This window comes from Zingiber officinale, chromosome 4B, assembly GCF_018446385.1.
Source record: "Zingiber officinale cultivar Zhangliang chromosome 4B, Zo_v1.1, whole genome shotgun sequence".
Lineage (NCBI taxonomy): Eukaryota > Viridiplantae > Streptophyta > Magnoliopsida > Zingiberales > Zingiberaceae > Zingiber > Zingiber officinale.
The window spans coordinates 41,980,763-42,004,029 of record NC_055993.1 but is presented as its reverse complement, the minus strand read 5'-3'; the positions used below and the strand labels follow the sequence as shown (position 1 = coordinate 42,004,029).

Sequence of the window (23,267 nt, the reverse complement as noted above, 5' to 3'; positions counted from 1 at the left end):
ATCGGTCCGTAGACCGATCAATGTCTCCCGTAATTTCAGTAACTGAAAATAGTAATTTCAGTAACTCGTGTTCGATAATTCGTGGAAGTTTCTCTAGGAAAACTTCCAAGTTCAGAGCCTAGAACCTGGAGGATCTACAAGCATAACTCTTACCTAAAAGTTATGGTCTGAACTTGTTTATAGCCTTAAGGTTGCAGACATTTAGAAAACAAACAACTTAAGGCCTGAAAATTGAAAATTTTCACCTTTGTTATGTACAGTTTCAAGTTTGTCAAAATATATTCAAAATGCTAGAATTACTTCAATAGCCTGTCTTATTTTTCATTCAAAATCATGAACAGCCATATCAAACAACCCATTAATCAAAATCAGATCAAATCTAGGCAAAGGCCCAACCAAGTTTCCTTGGTTGGAATATATGAGTAAGATCTAGGAACCAATTACACATGAATTATGTAATGGTGTTCCCCATACTCAATTAATGTCTCTTCAACCTAATTATTCAAGAGATGCATGATACATTTTGAATAATTTGGTTGTTCCTAGCATCTCACCCCATTTCTAGCAAACAAAAATATTTTGTTAAACCTTATAGTTTGTGTGAGATGTTCCCAAGTTGCCCAAATTATTGTCCCAATTACTCTTGTCATTTTAATAGTCCTTATTGATCATGGTGAAGTTCTAATGACCTAAGGAGCCAAACACATTCCCAACTCCCTCCTTAAATGACTAAATTCATTCTCCGGAAGGGGTTTGGTGAAAATATCAGCTAGGTTTGACTTTGACTCAACATATGTGAGTGCAATGTCTCCCCTAGCTACGTGATCTCTTATGAAGTGATGACGCACTTCAATGTGTTTGGTCCTCGAATGATGGACTGGATTTTTAGTTAGGTTGATCGTGCTAATGTTGTCACATAGCACTTGTACACCCTTATAAGAAAGTCCATAATCCTCTAGGGTGTGTATCATCCACAACAATTGTGATACACTCTCTCCCATGGCAATATATTCGGCCTCGGTCGTGGAGAGAGCAACACAATGTTGCTTCCGACTTGACCAACTAACTAAAGATGAACCTAAAAATTGGCAGCCCCCACTAGTACTTTTCCGATCCAATTTGCACCCAGCATAATCGGAGTCGGTATAACCTATCAAGTCAAAAGACTCAGTACGTGGGTACCAAAGACCTACTCTAATTGTGCCTTTAAGGTATCTCAGAATTCTCTTAACTGCAATTAAGTGAGATTCCTTGGCACAGACTTGATACCTAGCGCACATGCCCACAGCAAAGAGTATGTCCGGTCGACTAGCTGTGAGATATAGAAGACTACCAATCATGCTTCTATATTGCGTTAGATCAATTGGTTTTCCACTCTCATCATTGTCAAGGCGAGTGTTTGTCGCCATTGGAGTGGACACTTCCTTAGAGTCACTCATATTGAATTTTCTAAGCATCTCTTGAGTGTATTTTGTCTGATGGACATAAATTCCATCTCGAGTTTGTTTGATTTCAAGTCCGAGGAAGAATGTCAACTCTCCTACTAGACTCATCTCAAACTCACTTTCCATGTGAGAAATGAATTCATTCAAATAGCCCTTGTTATTTGAGCCACAAATTATGTCGTCGACATACACTTGGGCTACAAAAATGTTTTCACCATCTCTACGCAGAAATAGTGTTGGGTCTATTTGGCCTCTTACAAAGCCCTTTTCTAATAGGTAAGTTGACAACCTTTCGTACCATGCTCGAGGTGCTTGTTTAAGCCCATAAAGAGCTTTCTTGAGCTTGTATACGTGGTTTGGAGCTTCGGTACTCACAAACCCCGGTGGTTGCTCAACATAGACCTCTTCTTTGATGAATCCGTTTAAGAAGGCTGATTTAACGTCCATTTGATAGAGCTTGAAACCTCTATGTGCAGCAAAAGCTAGCATCAAACGAATGGACTCTAATCGGGCCACGGGAGCATAAGTCTCATCATAATCGAGACCTTCGACTTGACTATAGCCCTTGGCTACAAGTCTTGCCTTGTTTCTTACAACTTCTCCCTTTTGATTTAACTTATTTTTGAAGACCCATTTAGTTCCAATAATGGTGGTCTTCTTAGGTCTAGGAACTAAGTCCCACACTTGGCTCCTTTCAAATTGACCTAACTCATCTTGCATAGCTAAGATCCAATCAGGATTGTGCAATGTCTCATCAACTATTTTTGGTTCAATCTCTGAAATCAATGCGACTTCATTAGACTCATTTCTAAAGAATGACCTAGTCCTAACCCCTTGTTGGATGTCTCCCACAATTTGATCTTGGGGATGACTAGTGGCTAACCTAGACTGCCTTAGTGTTGGCGGTGCCTCATGAGTGGTCTCACTCGGCACAGGCAAGGACTCAATATCAGGCAAAGGATCAGATTGAGTTCTTTGTTGCCTTTGCTCATCAACATCAGAGTCAACTTCGACTCGTTCTTCACTTTGATCATTCAAACTTAGATTTCTAAGTTCAAATTGAATTTCTCCTACATCCCTTGGTTGATCATTTAAGTTGGGGATTTCTTCAAAAGCTACATCAGAGGACTCTTCAATCAATTTGGTCCTATTGTTGTAGACTCGATAGGCTTTGCTGGTAAGAGAGTACCCGACTAGTATCCCTTGATCAGCCTTAGCCGTGAACTTCCCAAGATGATCCTTGGTGTTCAAGATAAACACCTTACAACCAAACACCCTAAGATGTTTAATTGTAGGTGGTTTCCCAAACCAAATTTCATGGGGAGTCTTTCCTAAAAACCTATGTATTAAAACTCGATTTTGCACATAGCAAGCTGTATTCACAGCTTCAGCCCATAAGTAGCTCGGTAGTGAGTACTCATTGAGCATGCTTCGTGCAGCCTCTTGTAGGACTCGGTTCTTTCTCTCCACAACCCCATTTTGCTGTGGGGTCCTTGGAGTAGAGAACTCATGCCTATATCCCTTTTCTTGACAAAACTCTAAAAACCTATGATTTTGAAATTCCCCACCATGATCACTTCTAATGGTTTTAATTGTTGTCGATTTTCATTTTCAGTTCTTCTACAAAAGGAAATAAAATATCTATAGTTTGGTCCTTATGTTTCAAAAAGAAAGTCCATGTGTATCTAGTAAAATCATCAACGATTACCAAGCAATATCTACTTCCATTCAATGATATTACACTACTGCAATCAAATAGGTCCATGTGCAATAAATCTAAAGCAGTAGATGTACTTACAGTGCTTTTACCTTTATGAACACCTTTTGTTTGCTTACCCTTTTGACATGCATCACATAGTTTGGTCTTGTGGTACTTGATGCTGGGTAAGTCTCGCACTAATCCTTGGTTGGCCAACTTCCGGATGTTCTTCATGTTTACATGTGCCAACCTTCTATTCCATAGCCAAGACTCTTCTTCTTTCGACATGAAACACTGAATCAAAGCATTAGTAGCACTTTTAAACGATACTTGATAAATATTATCAACCCTTGTGCCTACTAGTACTGTGTCAAGTGTGTCAATGTGTTTAACTAAACATTGACTTGAATGAAATTCAATTGTGTAACTCGTATCACACAATTGACTGACACTTAGGAGATTAAAAGTCATCCCCTTGACTAGAAGGACATTCTTGATATGGAGACATTCGGATATATGAATGTCTCCAACTCCTACAACCTTAAGGCTACCATTATTGCCAAAAGACACATTACCTCTACTTTTGTTTTGAATGGTTGTAAACAGTGATCTGTCCCCGGTCATGTGCTTGGAGCATCCACTATCAACAAACCAAGTTGATAGATGCTCCCCCTCGACCAATGCCTACAAGACACGGAAGATAGAGGTTTTAGGTACCCAAACCTAGGGACCTAATGCTTCTACAACAAAAGACCTAGGAACCCATGCCTTGGTCATACCTTTCCTAGTTCCATGAGCCCTAGAAACATGTGATCTACTATTTTGAGTTCTAGACATTAGAGAAATGAAACTCGACTCCTTGGGTTGATACCCTAGCCCGGCCTTGTTGTAGACTGCCCTTTGGGCATTTAGAATCATGTCTAGAGTCTTAGAGCTAGTTGAGAATTTCTCAAGCATTTTCTTGAATTTCTCAACCTCACCCTTTAACGCCTTGTTCTCATCCTCAAGGACTTCTAGATGTAGGTCATCGACCTCATCTTCCCTAAGGGTCCTTAAGGTTTTTACTTCTTCTTTTAACAATTTATTTTCTGTTTTTGACTTTTTAAGCAATGTAGATAAGTGAGTGATAGTCTTATAACACTTTTCTATATGAGAAGAGGTTACCTCTTTATCATCCGACGATGATGAAGCCGCGGTTGAAGCGTCGCTCGAATCTCCCTCACTTCCGGAGTCCGAAACCTCCCTTGTCATAAGTGCTAATTGTCGTGTGCTCTTTTCCATCTTCTCTTCTTCCTCCGATGAGCTTGATGAGGACTCATCCCAAGTGGCCTTGAGAGCCTTCTTCTTCTTGACTCTTTCCTCCTTCTTTTTAGCTCGTTCCTCCTTCCTCTTTAATTTCGGACACTCGCTCCGAATGTGTCCTTTCTTGCTACACTCATAACATATAACATTAGATTTATCAAAATTTTGATCATTAGTTTTACCTTTTCCTTTGTATCTTCGGTTTCTTCTCATAATCCTTCTTACGAAGTTCGCCATCTCACTTGATGATGATCCACTTTCATCATCGGATTCGGAGGAAGAGGTGGATGAGGAAATCTCCTTTTCCTTCTTCTTTTCCTTCTTCCTTCTTCCATCCTTGCTCTTTGGTCCTGCAAATAAAGCAATACCCTTCTCTTTTTGACCTTTGTTAGCAAGCTCATGAAGTTTCATCTCACAGAAAAATTCATCTAGTTTAACAATGGAAAGATCCTTGGATACCTTGTAGGCATCTACCATAGATGACCACAAGGCATTCCTAGGAAAAGATTTAAGAGCGTACCTTACTAGATCGCGATTCTCCACTCGTTCGTCCACAGAGTGTAGACCGTTGATGATCTCCTTGAATCTCCCATAAAGCTCACTTACCGTTTCATTGTCCTTCATGGTTAGATTTTGGAGTTGATTCAAGAATAGGTCCCTCTTGGCAATCCGAGAATCTCGAGTTCCCTCTTGGAGCTCGATGAGTTTGTTCCATAGGTCTCTTGCACTCGAGAACGGACCTACCTTGACGAGTTGGTCCTTGGCGATTCCACATTGCAAGGTGACCATAGCCTTGGCATCGGCTTGTGCTTTGCGGAGTTGTTCGGTAGACCACCTTGACGAATCGAGTTCCTTACCTTCTTCATCCTTTGGTGGTGTGAAACCTTCCTTGACTGAGAACCACATGGCAATATCGGTCTTGAGGTAATACTCCATGCGGCCCTTCCAATATTGAAAATCTGCTCCTTCGAAGTAGGGTGGTCGATTTGTGCTAAAGCCTTCCTTCATAGCCATCCTTGTTTGCTCTTTTGGGTGTTAATCCGAATCAAAGAGCCCCTTGCTCTGATACCACTTGTTGGGATCTTAGATGGCTAGAGGGGGGGTGAATAGCCCCTTCAAAAACTTAAACAAAACTTCTACACAGATAATTGTTAGCACAGCGGAATTAGACAACTAAAGGAAAGAAAAACACAAGCACACTAACACTAGGATTTACGAGGTTCGGGGATAACTTGCCCCTACTCCTCGGCGTGTCCGTAAGGTGGACGACTCCTTGATCTTCGGTAGATCGCACCCCGGATAACTTCCGGCTACAAATCCTCCTTCTCGGTGGAGTAACCTCCCCACAACGTCTCAAGAAATATCTAAGTTAAAGCACGAGACTTACAGAAGCTCGGTGGCAAAGGAGAATAAAAATGCTTACAACCACGCGAGGATCAGTAGCAGAACAGAGATCGCAGTTCACCCGAGAGCTCAAGAACTTCGCACAACAGCACAGACTTTTCTTTCAAGCTTTCTTGTTGTCGTTCTATTCTCTCCTCTCGCTATTTTTACTGCTTCTCAAACCTGATCTCTGCTGTCACCGATCTGGTCCAAAACTGCGCAAAACAGCACTGCAGCCAATCCCTCTTCCTCCTTACCTGGTTCTCTGAACTCACACCAATGATATCACAGTCATCACTGGCGTCTTCTGAGCTCGAACCAATCCCCAGGAGTCAAGCAGATCGCAGCCCAATCGCAATCAGAAACCCAGTGAACGTTGATGCCTCAAATGCATCTGTTGCAGCAAATCACAGTGTAAAGAGCACTTGTCTTCTTCTCTTAATGAAGCTCAATTTGAATTCAACCATGAGAGTGTGACCTGCAACCTGCAAGCTAAAAAGACTCACAGCAGATGGTTAAAAACAAATGGGTGAAAACAAATACGGCAATCAGAAAAAGTGCATGCAAAACAAACAATACCGTGGATCGGTCTGCAGACCGATCCACGCTTTCTGGATCATCGCTGATCGGTCTGCGGACCGATCAGGCACTAATCTGATCGGTCCCCAGACCGATCAGATGTCGCTCTTTCCAAATACGCGCAGCTTCTGATCAGTCTGCGGACCGATCAGGCACTAATCTGATCGGTCCCGAGACCGATCAGATGTCGCTCTTCCCAGCGCTTACAGCCTCCTGATCGGTCTCCGGACCGATCAGTAAAATCACAGTAGGCTACTGATCGATTTCTGATCGGTCTGCAGACCGATCAAAAATCGCTCAGTAGCCACTGATCGATTCTTGATCGGTCGGCAGACCGATCAGGTGTCCAAGGTTTCACTGGATCGGTCTGCCGACCGATCCAGCTTCTCGACTCAGTCCGGGTCGAGCCCTCTCTGACCTAGTCCGGAGAAACGAGCTCCCTAGCCCTCTCCGACTTCATCTGGTCCTAGAGAACGAGCTACCGAACCCTCTCTGACTCCGCATGCCAAGTTTCCTTCTTGGACTTTTCAACATCAGATGTCCGATCACCCTTGATCCATCTGGATTTTCCCTTGCCTGGCTTCACTCACCAGGACTTGCACCTAGCTTCACTCACTAGGGTTTTCACCTGGCTTCACTCACCAGGATTTCCAATCTGCCTGGCTTCACTCACCAGGACTTTCCAACTGTCTAACATCCCAGTTAGGACTTTCTCAATCAGGTCAACCTAGTCAACCTAGATTAGTAATTAATCTGAGTTAAATATCTGATACAAACTTAAATCAGTGTCAACAGCAAAACAACATCCAGGTCAGACTGTATCAACAATTAAGTCATGTGAAAGAGAATGGGCCAAGTATGGTTGTAGTTTGATGACAGATGGGTGGACAGACAAAAGGCAGAGAACATTGATTAATTTTTTAGTGAATTCTCCTAAAGGTTCAGTTTTCATCGAATCGGTTGATGCTTCTGATTATGCAAAGACTGGAGAGAAAATATTTCAGTTGCTTGATCGATTTGTGGAGCGTGTAGGAGAAGTAAATGTTGTTCAAGTTGTTACGGATAGTGCAAGTAACAATGTGCTTGCTGGTAAGAATCTATTTAATTCTTTCTTATCAATATGATTTTTTTTATATATGTTATACTTATCTACTTTTCTAACTTCTTTTGTAGGAAAATTATTAGAAGCAAAAAGGTCACATTTGTATTGGACTCCTTGTATTGCTCACTGTGTCGACTTGATCTTAGAAGATATTGGGAAATTGTTTGATTTTAATGCAACATTGAAGAAGACAATGAGTGTGAATGCTTACATTTATGTTCGTCCCGACATGGTAAATATGTTGAGGCAATTCACAAAACAAAAAGAGTTTTGTCGGGCGGGTGTCACAAGATTTACTACTGCTTTTCTCACTCTTGAAAGGATGCACCTACAGAAGAAAAATTTAAGAAAAATGTTCATCTCAAAGGATTGGACAGATAGTAAATGGGCAAAAGAAGTGACGGGGAAGAAGGTAGCTAAAATCATCATGACACTTAGATTTTGGAGCAGTATTGTGCATATTTTAAAGATAAATGGCCCTTTAGTCCGTGTTCTGAGACTGGTTGATGGCGAAAGAAAACCTGCAATGGGCTATATTTATGAGGCTATGGATAGGGCAAAAGAAACAATTATGAAGGCCTTTAAGGAGAAAGAAGAGAAATATAAAGAAGTGTTTGAGATCATTGATGCGAGATGGGAATGTCAACTTCATCGGCCTCTGCATGCTGCAGGACATTATTTGAATCCAGAATTTTTGTATTCATACACAGATTTAAATATCTATGGAGAAGTGGTGAATGGTTTGTTTGAAACTATGGAGAGATTGGTTTCAAGCGCTGCCAAGCAAGATAAAATCACTACCCAGCTCTCTATATATCGAAAGGCAGAAGGGCTATTTAGGAGGAATGTAGCAATTAGACATAGAAGAGCATTATCTCCAGCAGAATGGTGGGAATGTTATGGAGCAAATACCCCAGAATTGCAAAAGTTTGCTATTAAAGTGCTTAGCCTCACTTGTAGTGCTTCTGGTTGTGAGCGCAATTGGAGTGTATTTGAGCAGGTATGTAATAAATATAAATGTATAATACTATTAGTATGTTACATTTATAAGTAGAAAATATTCTTTGCTATTTTATTATACTTATTATGATTTTTAATATTTTGTAGATTCACAGCATAAAAAGGAATAGGCTAGCTCAGCAACGCTTAAATGATTTGGTATTTGTGAAATATAATCTGCCTTGAAACTTCGGTATGATGCACGTGATAAGATTGACCCCATCTCTCTGGCAAATATTGATGATAGTAATGAATGGCTGATAGGTAAAATGGATGGAGAAAGCGATAATGAAGAAGATGAGTTAGTTTTTGAAAGTGATGACTTAACATGGGATGTCGTTACTAGGGCTAGTGGAGTTGAAGAGCCTGAATATTGTACTAGAGGAAAAAATATTACATCCATGACCTCCAGTTCACATGCTAGGCCTAAACAAGTTGAGAAGGGAAATACATCTTCCTCTATGAGACACTCATCTCTAAGACTTAGAGATGAAGAAGAAGAAGAAGAAATTGAATTTGAAGAAGATGAAGATAAAGAAGAAGAAGAATACAATGAGGATGATCTTGAGCTTGATGATTAATTTGACTTATTACGCTTGTTACTTTGTTAGTTTAAATTAGAAAGTTGAAACTTGAAAGTTTGAAACTTTTATTAATTTTATTATGGTGTTGCTTTGCTTCTCATATTTGATATTGATGTGTGTGGAATATTAATAGTTATCATATTTGACATATTATATGAGTGTGTCAATAGTTTAGTAGTCATCAACCTCATGTTCAAGAGGCGCGTGCCTCGGGCGCGCCTCGCGCCTCGGGCTCTAGTAGCCCCTTTGCGCCTCGGTGCGCCTCGCGCCTCTAATAACACTGACTGTTGTTCTACCTTCTTCTTCGTGTCGGTGACTGACTTGAGTGTCAGAGGGCCAATGTAGGGACCCCTTCCTTGGCTCGACATTGACGTTTCTTGTGCTTGCAGTTTGGAGTGTGGTCTACATGCAGTCAACGCAGTAGCCGCATCCCTAGCTTTTCGTTTCCACGATTTTCGGACAAAATCAGCATGCATATAGTACAATAATGAGCATAATGTGTCCCCTCGGATGGGTCTAGTGGCTAGCGCATGAGGTGTTGCCACAATGAGGTATGAGATTCGAATCTCGGCAAAGTCGAGGTAAATACCTCCCTTATGTGCTAGTCACTATTCCAAAGGCTAGTAGCCGCCCGTGATTTACCTCCTCCGTGTTGGCCCTGGGACGGGTTGGCGGGGGCGCTGGGGGCGAGCGTATTCGTCTTTTTACCACAATGATGAGCATAATGTAAATAATTATGATACAGACACAGTCATCATCAATGCAACAACCCAATTAACATAAGTACCTCCAGTACATGATCTATCTCACACTAAATCTATTAGTATGGGTAGATCCAAGTTTGCTAAACAACAGATACAGTAAGTAGCAACAGTTATAGTATACACCAGACACGTATGCATCCTATAATATAGATATAATCACCATGATACCTCTAATAATTACACCAGACATGTGTGCTCACCCAATATAGGTATAATCAACATGATTCCTCCGATAGTACACACCAGACACGTGTGCATACACAACATAGGTATAATCAACATGATTCCTCCAATAGTACACACTAAATATTTGTGCATACATAACATGCAATTGGATAGTCAACATGGAAACTCTTAAAGTACATACTAATATGTTTACACTCAACATTATATGCGTAATCATGTTAACTCAGTCAATAAGGTATCTCCTACGGTACATACTCTGCATGTGTATACTCTACAAAGTATAGATAACCAAAGCCAAGACTATATAACAAACAACTAGATCATCTCTAAGGTCAAAATACAAGTATCAAGTATGAATAAATATGAGTAGATTTAAGGTAAAACAATCTAATCCATCAATTAAAAAAAAAATCATGCACTAAGTTCAATAAACTATAGAGGTCAAGGAAGAAGTACCCGTCTTAAAAATAGCTCGTGAAAAGTAATTTCCACGTCAATATACTCGTCTCACATCAAAGTCCTACATCAATATATTTTATTTAGCTAATAGCATATGAATTAAATAGCTGAATAAAATCTCCAAAACTAATTAGGATAACTCTAATCGAACACTATCATTAATTAACCTAAATTATTAGTTAACTTCAATTAATCCCATTTCATTGATCAAATTAGCGTTAGCCAAATATCAACTCTAATTATTTCAACCTCTTAATCAAATCGGATAACAAATCTATTAGTCAATCCAGCTTTCTATAGATCTATTCATGTTGTAAATAACTCCATTTATTCAACATTTCATTTCAATTAATTAACTTGACTAATCCAACTTATTGATTAAGCACCAACCTTTAATCAACCTACCAATTATCAGAATTTAACCCACCTAATTCCATTTAAATCTTCCATCCAAATTTCTAACCAATTACTTGGTTAACTACTCAAATCAGAAATGACTTAACTTACAGTTAACATACATCAGTAGATTGAAGGAATCCTAACCATCAACCTTACTGCCAGAAAACCAACCAACATAAAAACCACTTCCCAAATTTTAGATTCTAACTCGAGTAGATAATAGAACCCCAAATCCAACAAACGGATTGAAAATGGCCCCTTCCTCTGTGGCCCCTACTAACAGTGACGTGCTTAAATTTCAGTTCCGTTACCTACTGTTTGGCCCCTTCCTCTCCGGTCACGGCCCATGGCTGCCGGCCAAGTAGCTAGAAAATTGGTTTAGGCAGAGACGGTAGAAATCAACCGACGGCAGCAACAACTACTGCTTGAAACCCATCGGCGTGAAATGGTGGCAACTTAGCATTCCAACTCCATCCCTGGTCTCTAGTAACCACTAATCCCAACCCACCGTTTCGACAAACGGGATGGAAAATGGCCGGTGTGGCGAAGAGAGTGGCGTTAGGCGAGGGAAGGAGGAAGCTCTCGTGAGGGAGAGCGTCGACGACTCTCACACAATCGGCTAAGTCACTGTCCCAGCTATGCTCGAAGGGAGGTGGCCGGCCATCAGGAGGTGGGGTGGTAGTGAGCCGAGATTGCGAGAGAGGATGAGGGCGGCGTGGAATTGCATCGACGATGAAGAGGTGGCAGATTGACTGTCGGCAATGTCAGGGATCAGGAGAGGAGAAGAGGGAGGCAACGGATGAGGAGAGGGAAATTGGGAGAGGGGAATTGACGAGAGAGAGGTAGGCTTTTGATTTTATAACTTAGGTTAAAATTATTTCAACCAGGTTAATTTTCTCAATCAACTCTCACTAAGTGATAATTCAAACATACTTTTCCTAAGCTTAATAGATCTATCTCCTTAAAACGTGTCATACGGACTCGTTTAAATCTTGAAAAATTTCAAAAAATTTCTAAAAAATTCTATAAGATTATTTCTCAATAACACTTATTATTTAATTATTTTAACTTATAGTCGAGCTGCTCTCCAATGGGTTGAACATAGCAAGGATGTGTATGCTTATATCTGAGGCCTTGTGAAACTATCGAATACCCGCTAGTTCAAAATTAAATAACTTTATCAACTCTCCTCGCCCAACACCTATCCACAAAGATACAATGAAGGCTGTAAGAATGTGACACTTACTTAATCATATGAACCTAATTCAAGGTGCTATACCCTAATAGTAAATAATGAACTTATAGACCTAATAGCTTAAGTCAAAGTCTAATTGATGCCTCAATGCATACATTAGAAAAAGATGTACTGATTGCAAGACTGTCGAATCTCGCGATGCAAGAGGATGCACACACGAGATAACCATTTTAAACAGTGCGTTATCTTGTGGATTGAGAGGGACTGATGACATCTTCGTAGGTTGTGGACCCTCGAAGTCATCGACATATATGATATCCAGAGTTAAGTGTGAAAATGACCCCGATAGAATGTCGAGATAAGATGGGAAGGGAAAGATCCGGTTGTCTGAAGTCCGGATTCGTAAAAAGCGAAGGAATATGTCAAGATCAAATAATATATCCCTTGATGTAACTTTGGTCTTATAATGATGGACATCAATCTCACATAGGTTATGATAGAACTTAGTGCAAAGGGTGGAGTTGTATGCATGTCTATAGCAAATAAGACTATCAAATGAATAATGCTGCATGATGTCTATGATCTTGGGATAGTAGGTCTGATAAAAGGGAAGGTTAATACAACGTGTCCCTATGACTATAAACTTTTTATTACTAAGGGACTGGTTCAGTTCCTCAGTGGATCCTGGCTGGGGATCCAGGAGCTAGCCTCCTTTTCGATGGTTACATTTCTTTTCACAACGATAATATAAAAATGATAAATAAATAGATTTTAAATGGAAAAAGAGAAATTTTAGGGTTGTTACCAAAGCATGGTTGCGTTTCAGAAGAATTTGGATGGCTTTAAACATGAGGTTGGCGGCAGAGAAGAGCTTGAGTTTGGATGTCTAAGCTTTTGCCCCGACGTTGTTTTTATAAGGGTCAATCGGTTGACTAATCCCTTAAATTTGCCGTTTTGTCAACAATCAGGGAAGAGTCATTGGTGTTCAGTCGACCAATTATAGTGATTCGTCGACAAATCCATTAAATTTTCATTGACGGTTTCACAGCAACTCGGCTTGATTTAGGTATTTGGTCGACGAAATCCTTGGTTCCATCGATGGATAAATTAAAGTTGCTTTAATTGTTACGATTTTTATGTTCAGCCGATGCAACCCAACATTCTGTTGACTGAACACATTTTTTTATAATATTTTTAAAATAATAATAAATTCGTATATACTTTTTCATCTTAAGTTGTTAAATCAGATCTAAGTAATGGTTTAGTGAATCATTTTTCTTGATACATTTCACCAGTTCTAAGTTATCGAACAAAGGAAACCTTATGATGGTGTGAGATGATTTGATTAAGTTTGATATCAAGTTAGGTTTGAATTAAGTTAAATAATTACGTTAGAATTAATAATTTAAGTTAACTTTTTAATCAAATTAATTATATTCGGTTGACTGAACACATTTTTTTAACATTTTTTAAATAATAATTAATTCGTATATATTTTTTCATCATAAGTTGCTAAATCAGATCCAAGTAATGGTTTAGTGAATCATTTTTCTTGATACATTTCGCCAGTTCTAAGTTATCGAACAAAGGAAACCTTATGATGGTGTGAGATGATTTGATTAAGTTTGATATCAAGTTAGGTTCGAATTAACTTAAATAATTACGTTAGAATTAAGAATTTAAGTAAACTTTTTAATCAAATTAATTATTTTGATTTGGGTTAATTTCAGCTTTGGATTAAGGTTAATTAAGTTGTTTTGATTCAACTTTTAAAGTTATTGTTCAATTTTAATTCTAAGGTTAATTTTAAGATTATCTTAAGTCTTTGATTAAGTTAATTAATTATGTTGAATTAATGAATTTAGATTAGAATTTAATTAAGATTAAAAATTTCAAATTATTAAGTTAAGTTGTTAATTAAGTTCTTTACTAGGATTTCAAATTAATTAGAATTAAGATTTTAATTAATTAAGGATTAATTTAAAATTTAATTAAATTGAACTTTTCGGGTGGATTAATTAAGTTAAGTTTAATTGTTAAGTTTTTGAATTAACCTTAATCAATTTGGATTGATATATTAAGTTTAATTTTAAGAAATAGTTTAATTATTAATTTTGAGATATTTAGTTGAATTATTTAAGTTGATTAAATTAGGATTAATTGAGTTTTATGAGTTAGATATAATTGATTAATTTAGGATTAATAAGAGTAATTTATTTCAGATTAAGTATTAATTAAAATAGCTGATTAATTTAGAATTAATTTGAATTTTTGAATTATTATTAATTATTTTTTGGATTTGGATTTTAGTTTAATTAATTAATTAGTTCGTTAAAGTTACTTTTGGATTAAGTTTACATTAATTTCAGATTTAATATAATTGTTAATCTTATTATTGCTTATTTCAATTAAAGTTGGGTATCATTTTAATTATTTATTAAAACTATTAATTATTGATTATTAAATAATTATTACTTCAATTAAAGTTGGTTAATTAAATTGGTTTGAATTATTATGAATTCTTGAAAATGGTTGTTTAATCCTGGTTAGATTCAAATATAACTTTGGGTTCATCAAAAATGAGTTTATAGGATAAGTTTCCTGGCTGTGGCGAGTCACAAAGGGCAAAACTTCTCAAAAATAATCAGCCCAAAAAATTTAATATTAGATTTTGGTCTAACTAGCTCATGTTTGACTTGGGTAGCTCCAGCTTGATCTACTAAGTTTAGTGCACCAGATAGAATACACATGATTTAGCTTAGACATGCATTCAATAGAGTTTTCTTAGCCTACTGTCATCTCAATCCATTTCGATGCTACGCTGTCAGGATTGGTTAATCCTTTTCATTTCTAATCATTCTAATTTATCAATTAAAAACTAAGGATGCATATTTAAAGGAGTAATTCAAACAATCATGCATTTAATTTAACGAAAAAAATATTTTTCTATTAGCTCCCTTAAGTCATAGCCTTGATATGATCTACTTGGGTAATGAATTTGATCTTTGGGAACTCAATATTGATTTGGTCCATTTTGGATAAGTAAACATTTTTTTGGGACCCATACTTGAACTTGGTTTATAATATTTTGACTAAGTAAAGACATGTAAGATTTGTTGGTTGAGTTAGTTTTGCATTTGAGTGTACACGACTCATTGGGACCCAAACATCATATTTAGATATTTAGTGCCCAAGTTGAACCTTTCCAAAGTTTGTTTAAATCCCTCAACTTGGCCTTTCAAGATAGAATTTTATTCTTCAAGTTTGACAACTTGAATTGAGTTTCCATCTTGAACATGGTTGGTTGAAGGATTTAAGTTGACTTGATCCTTAAGGTGTTTGACTCCCTTAAGGAGCAAATCAATCTGATCCTCACATTTAGCTAACTTCTTAGATAAACAAGCAATTATTCTAAGCATCTTATCTTCTAAGGGAGAGGTGAGCTCATCTATGTTAGGACCGAAAAGTAGCTAGAGGGGGGGTGAATAGCTTCGCGTGTGCTCGTCGTGCTTCGTTGCTTGTTTCTTCAAAGTGATGTGCAGCGGAATACAAATAAACAAACTACAACAATGCTAACAATAGGATTTTACTTGGTATCCACCTCACAAGAGGTGACTAGTCCAAGGATCCACGCACACACACACACCTCCACTAATAAACACTCCTTTTCGGTAACTACCGAAGGCGGAGAAACCCTACAAGACTCTCAATACAAGTAGAAGAAAGGGTAGTAAAGAATAAGCAAAAGCTTACAAGAGATGCAGTAAAAACCCTAGCTTCTTCTTCTTCTCGTTGCAACTCACCTCTTGACTTGGATGAACCTCCAAGAACCTTCAAGAACTGGCGGTGAGGAGCTTAGAGAGTGCTGGGGAGGAGCTGTGATGATTCTGGAATGAATCGGTGAAGTTGTTGTGAAGGAATCGCACGCCAACAGCTATAAACGACGCCAACGGTCGAATCTGGATTGCTCCCAATCGATTGGGGAGGCTTTGGATCGATCCACGGATCGATCCAGAGTGCCTCTGTGCTCTGAAAAAATGTCTGGATCGATCCACGGATCGATCCAGTGCTTATCGCGTGAAGCAGCAGTGTCCCAATCGATCCACTGATCGATTGAGACCTCTGGATCGATCCACTGATCGATCCGGAGGCTTTCTGTTCGCTGGGAAAAGCCTGGATCGATCCACTGATCGATCCAGAGACTTTCTGTTCGCTGGGAAAAGCCTGGATCGATCCACTGATCGATCCACTGATCAATCCACTAATCAATCCACTGATTGATTCAGCTCTTGGTTTTTACCCAAAACCAAGTCCTAAGCCTCCCAAACCAACATCCGGGCAACCATGACTTGTTGGTACATAAAACCTAGCATTCGATCACCCTTGACCAGCTAGGACTCTCTCACCAAGTGTCCGGTCAATCTCTTTAACCCACTTGGACTTTTTCCTTCTTGCCAAGTATCCGGTCAATCCCTTTGACCTATTTGGTCTTTTCTTCCTTGCGCCAAGTATCCGATCAATCCCTTTGACCTACTTGGACTTTTCACCAAATGTCTGGTCAACCTTGACCCATCTGGATTTCCCTTGCCTGGCTTCACTCACCAGAACTTTCATACTGCCTAGCTTCACTCACCAGGACTTTCATACTGCCTAGCTTCACTCACTAGGACTTTCCTCGTCAAGTATCTAGCCAACTTTGACCTACTTAACTCTTCTTCATCCACACTGATCAGTCCCTGATCAGACTCTTCCCACATAAACAACTGCACCTGCATTGTCCATGTGTCTACCTGTATTGTCAAACATCGAAACCATGACCAAGACTCAAGCTTGGTCAACTAGGTCAACCTTGACCTGACGGATATTGCACCAACAATCTAGTCCTTCTGAATTGGATATGAATCCGTGACTTCTTTCGAATTTGGACTTGGATGCTTTGTTTCTTTCCATAAGTGCTAGGAAGTTTGATTGCTGTGGTTCCTTCACGTTTGATTCCTCTAAAGACGATTCGTTGTCCTGCCCTTATTGTTAGATAATTTATTTAGACTATGATTGCTTTTCATTACCTTTGAAGCATATGTTTCCTCGTGAATTTCTACCAACTTATCCCATAAGTCCTTGCAGCTTTCAAAAGGTCGAACTCGGTAGAGTTCTTCATTCGTCAATCCACACTGGAGAGTGTATGTGTCCTTAGCGTTAACTTGAGCCTTGCTTTTATTGCCGAAGGTCCAGTTTTCTATTTCTAGAGGTCCTCCGAATTTGGCAATTGGTAGTGTAAACACAAGTTGATCTCCATCTTTAGAAATTGCTCCAGCCGTCCCTTCTAAAGGGAGAAATTTGTGTCGTTGAAGAGAGGTGGATGAGAGGAACTCAAATCTTCTTGTTGAGACATTTTTTATTCTTGCAAAATAATATAACTAAATGCAATTTCCAAGACTTTGTCTTGGGATTAGTAGTGAATATGATAAAAAATTAGAAAAGATTTAAAAGTTTGAAAGACAGTTAAGTCCACCAATTATAGGATCGTAGAAGAGAGAGGGGGTGAATCTTGATCAGTTAAAATCTTTACTTTTCTTTGCGTAAAACAGAATATGCAGCGGAATAAAAGTAAAAGCAAAAGACATAGAGACCTAGTTGGTTTTACTTGGTTCGTAGTCTAGTGACTATTACTCTAAGGCCTATGATCCATGATCACTTTCAATGGACAAACTAAAATAGTTCTTCTGAAGAAGCAGAATTGTACAATAATGAAGTGTATTGTAACAAACTACTAACACTTTTAAATGAATGCAAGTACTAAAAATGAGTATATTGACAACAAGGATTTGAAGCTTTAGTGTAGGTTGTTGGAAGACCTTTTGGCATCATAGTAGCAGTGGCTTACACGAGAATGAGCACAGTGAGCACTAGTTTTCGAACTAAGAAGTGATGATCGGCTTCGACACCGAGGGCTTCTTTTATAGGCATCATTCAATCAACTGAAAACACGTTCTGTCCACTGAACCTATTCTTCAACTGAACATCCTATCTGTTGATTGATCCCCACGTCTTCCTTGTTTTCCCTTATCTGATCTGCTTGATCCCATGATTTTCGCTATTCGATCGATCAATAAACCTTATCTGTCGACAGAACCCTAAGTATACATTTTCTGCGTGATCCGATCTAATTCAAAATCACTTATTCCAAATGTGGATTTGTCTCTTTGATCCGTCGATGGATCCAGCTGTACACCAAATTTGCTTCGCCGTGATATGATCTTCTGTCATTTCCTTTCAAGGACCAGTCGACTAATAACCTTTATCCGTCGATCGATCGCATTGTATACCATATTGGTTGGACTTTGATCATGAGTTTGACAGTTAGGACTATCTTGATTTAAACTTAGAAACCTTCGTTGGTGTCTTCGATCAACGCCTAAGGTTTTGTCTCAACTAAGACATTACCTCACAACTCAACTCTAGAAGCATACCTCAACTTATTTTCCAAATATCCGATCATTCAGACCTGTTTTGACTTCATTTGCTTAGCATCCGATTGGCGTGCTAGGGCTTCCTGATTCGATCTATGGTCTTTTTGACCTATCGAATCCTCATTGTCTACCTGACCCATTTGGGCTTTCTACTTGGTTTCCACGATTTGCCGAGACTTTTGCTACCTAGTATCCGACCTATCTAACCAACTTGGACTTTCTAAGTTGGACATCCTACAATCTTGATCAATCCATTATATCACAATAAGACTTAACTTGAACTTTTGATAACATCAAAATATAGGCTCGATTATAATGTTTCCCACACTAACAAATTATAATATATAGACATCAGAGATTATCAAATCCCTTAATCCTAGGGTCTAATATAGGAAGAAATAAAACAATAATTATAATAATAATATCCCTTAATTCTAGGGTCTAATATAGGAAGAAATAAGTCCCCTCGAGATGGGACGATGGTTAAGACATGAAATGTTGCCACATGAGGTCTTGGGGTCGAAACTCGGCGCATCCAAGCATGCCTTTCTCATGTCTTGGCCACCTGTACTAATGGCTAGTAGTCATCTATGATTTACCTCCTTCGTGTTAGCCTAGGGACGGGTTGACGGGGGTGCTGGGACGAACGAATTGTCTTTTGTCACATAATATAGGAAGAAATATAATAATAATTACAACAATAATTAGAGAGGTAATCAAGGAATATATAATTATAACAAAATTAAATAAGGAAAGAAGAATATATTTACAACCAAGAGACAATAGGAAGAGGATAGGAAGATATGCTTTTGAGATGGAGGAAAACATGGGCTTAGATCTAAGACAGTGATCACAAAGGATGGGTTCGCCTCTCCTGGTAATGCATGCATGACCCTAAAATTGCCGCTCTTTGCCAAATTGGGGGATTAATCACTTGGGGACATTATGTTTCCTTCTTGAAAATTTCCAAATTTATTCCTTAGGCATTGCCAAGTTGCACCATCAACTTCATATTTGGTCTCAATAATTAATAATGGTTCAAAGTATAATTTTCCTTGGTGTTTATTCTATCCTTTATGACTGCTACACTTCTAAAGATTTGAAATAATATCATCTTATGCAAGGAGTAGAGATAAAGCAATTCAAAATATCACAATTAGTAAACAATGTCCTGTGAAACTCCTAATGTTCTAAAATGCAGCCTACTCCGATATGTTTTAGAAAGGGCACAAGGGACTATATCTGATATGCGATGTGTCCCTATATGCTAGGTAGGTGGTTCTTCTATGCAGCTAAGGGAAAAAGTTGGTTAAGATTATTCGTGTTGAAAAACGTAATGTGGACTTTTGTGATGCTTTTTCTCCACTAAGTAGATTAACTTTGTGATTGTGAAATACTCTTTTTTAATGTGGTGCTCGTAACCTGTAACCATTATTTAAACATTTGTGTTGCAAGTAACAAAACACAGGTTTATTAATTAAATGTATGTTACTAATAACTATTTATTCATCATTGTTTTATTGTGTTATACATGTATGATTGACATGCTCCTTTGTGGAACTATGAATTGGATGGGTTATGGAATTATGAATTGGATGGGTTGATGAATATAGTTGGATATATTTAGTTATTTTTATCAACCTAAATATTCATCATATTTTTTTAATACCTACAATATATGCTTCTGCTTATATCCCTGCATATGGCATATGTGCCATGCAGTGGATAAGTTGTTTGCTGTTTGAAAACGTTTTCTAGAACTTTGTGGAGAAACCTTTTTCACTGATATCATTGGTGTACTAATTTATTCCAAAGAGGAGTTTGTAAAACCAAATGAGTAAGTTTATTTTCTCCTGTAGGTATGCCCAATCTGCAATGCACAAGTCTCTACTCCAGAAAACAAGTGAAATGCAATCCACACTATTGTAAGTAGATTCCTTGTAGTCCACTGCATATGACCAATCATCACCGCATCCACACTAGTATAAGGTTAAACAATAGTTCTAACTTGTATAAAATGACAACCTGTTGTGACTAAAACCCTTTCACATTGCAATGCAGTCCTTGCATTGGGCTGTAATGCACTAGTCTGAACTTCTTCATTCTTTGCATTATTAGGATAAATGCATGTTTTGGGTGAACTTGAACAGTGTTACGATGAAAATCAATGTATAACCTGTATTTAATCTCTTTTGTAATTGGTTTCTCGTGGTTATACCATGTCTGAACGAATGTTTTGGGGTGAACTCGAACACTGTTTCGATGACAATCATTGTATCACCTGTATTTAATCTCTTTGGCAATTGGGTTCTCGTGGTTATACCATGGCTGAACCAATGTTTTTGGTGAACTTGAAAACTGTCACAACTATCATCATTCTATCACCACTATTTAATTTCTTTCGCAATTTAATTTCTCATGGTTACGTGTGAGCATTCGGATAATTCGATTAATTTGATATAATTTTTTATTATTTTTAAATAAATTCGATTAATTCGGTGTTAATCAAAATAATTAGTTTTTAATTTGATTCAGTTAATTTGATTTTAGTAAAATTTTAGATTCGATTCAGTTAGTTAATATTAGATCAGCTTTCGATTAATTCGATTAATTTATGAATCGAATTAATCGAATGCTCAATCCTACTCGGGGTTATAAGAATGCTCATGGAGGTGACTAATCATATGCTTGGATCTTCGCCAACATTTGGATGGATGGTAGGGGTTACATCCACATATCCATGAGTTTGTGTATTTCTAGTTAAGCCAACGGGTGAAAAATTGGAGAACTTACAAAGTCCTAGTTGCAGGGTCAAATTGATGTCAATATGAACAAATTATAATAGTTTGATATGTTTCTAGGGTTGGCATTCAAGTCCTAGTTGCAGGGTCAAATTGATGTCAATATGAACAAATTATAATAGTTTGATATGTTTCTAGGGTTGGCATTTGATTGCTCCTACATGTTGACGTAGTTGGAATTTGCATGAGTGTATTTATTTGTATCTTGTGAATCTGATGATACTAAATCATTTATGATGAGCGATGTACCTTTTGCTCCAATATAGTTGACATCCAATTGGTGTTAGAGATTGTTAATTCGATTAATTAGAGGATATGCTTATTTTGATTATAAATTTTAATTTCAATTTTGATTATAAAGTTTAGTAATTTAATTAGATGAGGATTGTTTGGGGGATCGAGTGAGGACTCTTTGGTGTAATCACGTTCTGAAATAGAATGAGATCATAAACTCTAATCTGGTATTGGAGTGGAAAATAAAATATGTTGATTAATATTGATACGTGGCCCGAGATAATGATGCAATAGTTATACTCTCCAATGGATAATTAAGGGATTGAAGGTTTGAATTTCAATTGCGATGCAGTATAGGAGATTTTTTTTTCTAGTGAGAAGTACGCTTAAGAATGTTAAATGTTTGAATAAGTCTCCATAAGTGCTTCTCCAATTGATCTGGTGGTTAATGAAAAATTTATATGGGGCTGAGTCGGTCATCCAAAATTATTCGATACGAAGAGCTAGATATTTGGTGTCAACTAAAAAAATATTAACATGAATTGTTGATGTGCGTAGATTATACTTGTTTTTAAGTATCGTTTAGCGCATATTTACTTGCATTTATGAAAATGATTTATATTTATTATACTCTATTTTAATTATTATGTTAATTTGGAGAATTGTTCTTTTCGTATTTTGATTGACAGGATATATTTTAGAGCAAAAAAAGGAAAAAAAAATGGAGCACATGGGGCATTGAGCAAAATTCAACAAAACATGGTCATGCCCCTTAGGCATGACCGTGAATCTCCCCACGGCTCAAACAGAAGTTTTCATGGTTTGTCCGTCCCTTCTGGGCATGACTATGCCTCATTTATAGACGAAATCTGACCGTAAACGGTGATAAAAAGGAGCCAAAAGCCCCCACAAGGCCAGGTCGTGCTAAAAAACACGACCATGTGAATTTCACATCTTTCCTGCATATTTTATGACACATCCGTGTCAAATTCTAGATAACGCTATAGTCCAAAAGTAAAACAACTATAATTTTCTACTCAGTTGGAGCCTTTAGTTAAGCCACCTATCAAAAGTTAGATAATTTCAAGATCTACAATTTTTGTTCAGAGTACAAACCGAAAAAAACATATCTAAAGGTCAAAAAAGCTATTTTGCAGGAGCCCTGTAAATTTGGCAGATTTGCATAACTCACACTGTAGGTTAAATTTCGAATGGTTATAACTTTTGGCTCAATTGGACTCACGAGTCGAGCTACTATCAAAATATAGATGATTTCAAGGTCTACAAATTTGGTTCAGAGTTTAAATTGAGAAAATTGGGTCTAAGTGGTGAAAAATCGATTTTGGTGGAACCTAACAAAGGGGGGCAGATCTGGAAAATTTGGAGGAGATATAAAAGGGCCAAGCAAACTTTTGCTTGACTCATCTTGGACCAGGGGGCTCCTCCTCCTTCCTTGGGAGAGGGTTTTCCACTCTAGGAGAAATCCTAAAGAAACTATCTTCATGCATCTCGATGATTCGTCTACTTTCATAGTAAGGATTTCATTTGAGAAGACCGACAACATATTGATAAACATTCTCTTCTTTCTATCTTGTGTATTTAGTTGTAGATTGTTATTTTTTTGTTTCTTGGTTATAAGGAGTTAAGCTAATGATATAAAATAAAC

At 37.9% G+C, this 23,267-nt stretch overlaps 1 protein-coding gene across 1 annotated transcript in view; it reads left to right on the top strand.

The window, feature by feature from the left end:
• The window catches only part of LOC121978224 (E3 ubiquitin ligase BIG BROTHER-related-like), a 48,224-nt gene extending 27,751 nt beyond the window's left edge, over window positions 1-20,473 (top strand). Inside the window, exon 4 of the mRNA XM_042530598.1 lies at window positions 20,426-20,473. Coding sequence (XP_042386532.1) covers window positions 20,426-20,473 — 48 coding nt within the window. The remainder of the gene's footprint in view (window positions 1-20,425) is intronic.
• Window positions 20,474-23,267: the final 2,794 nt, after the last annotated feature.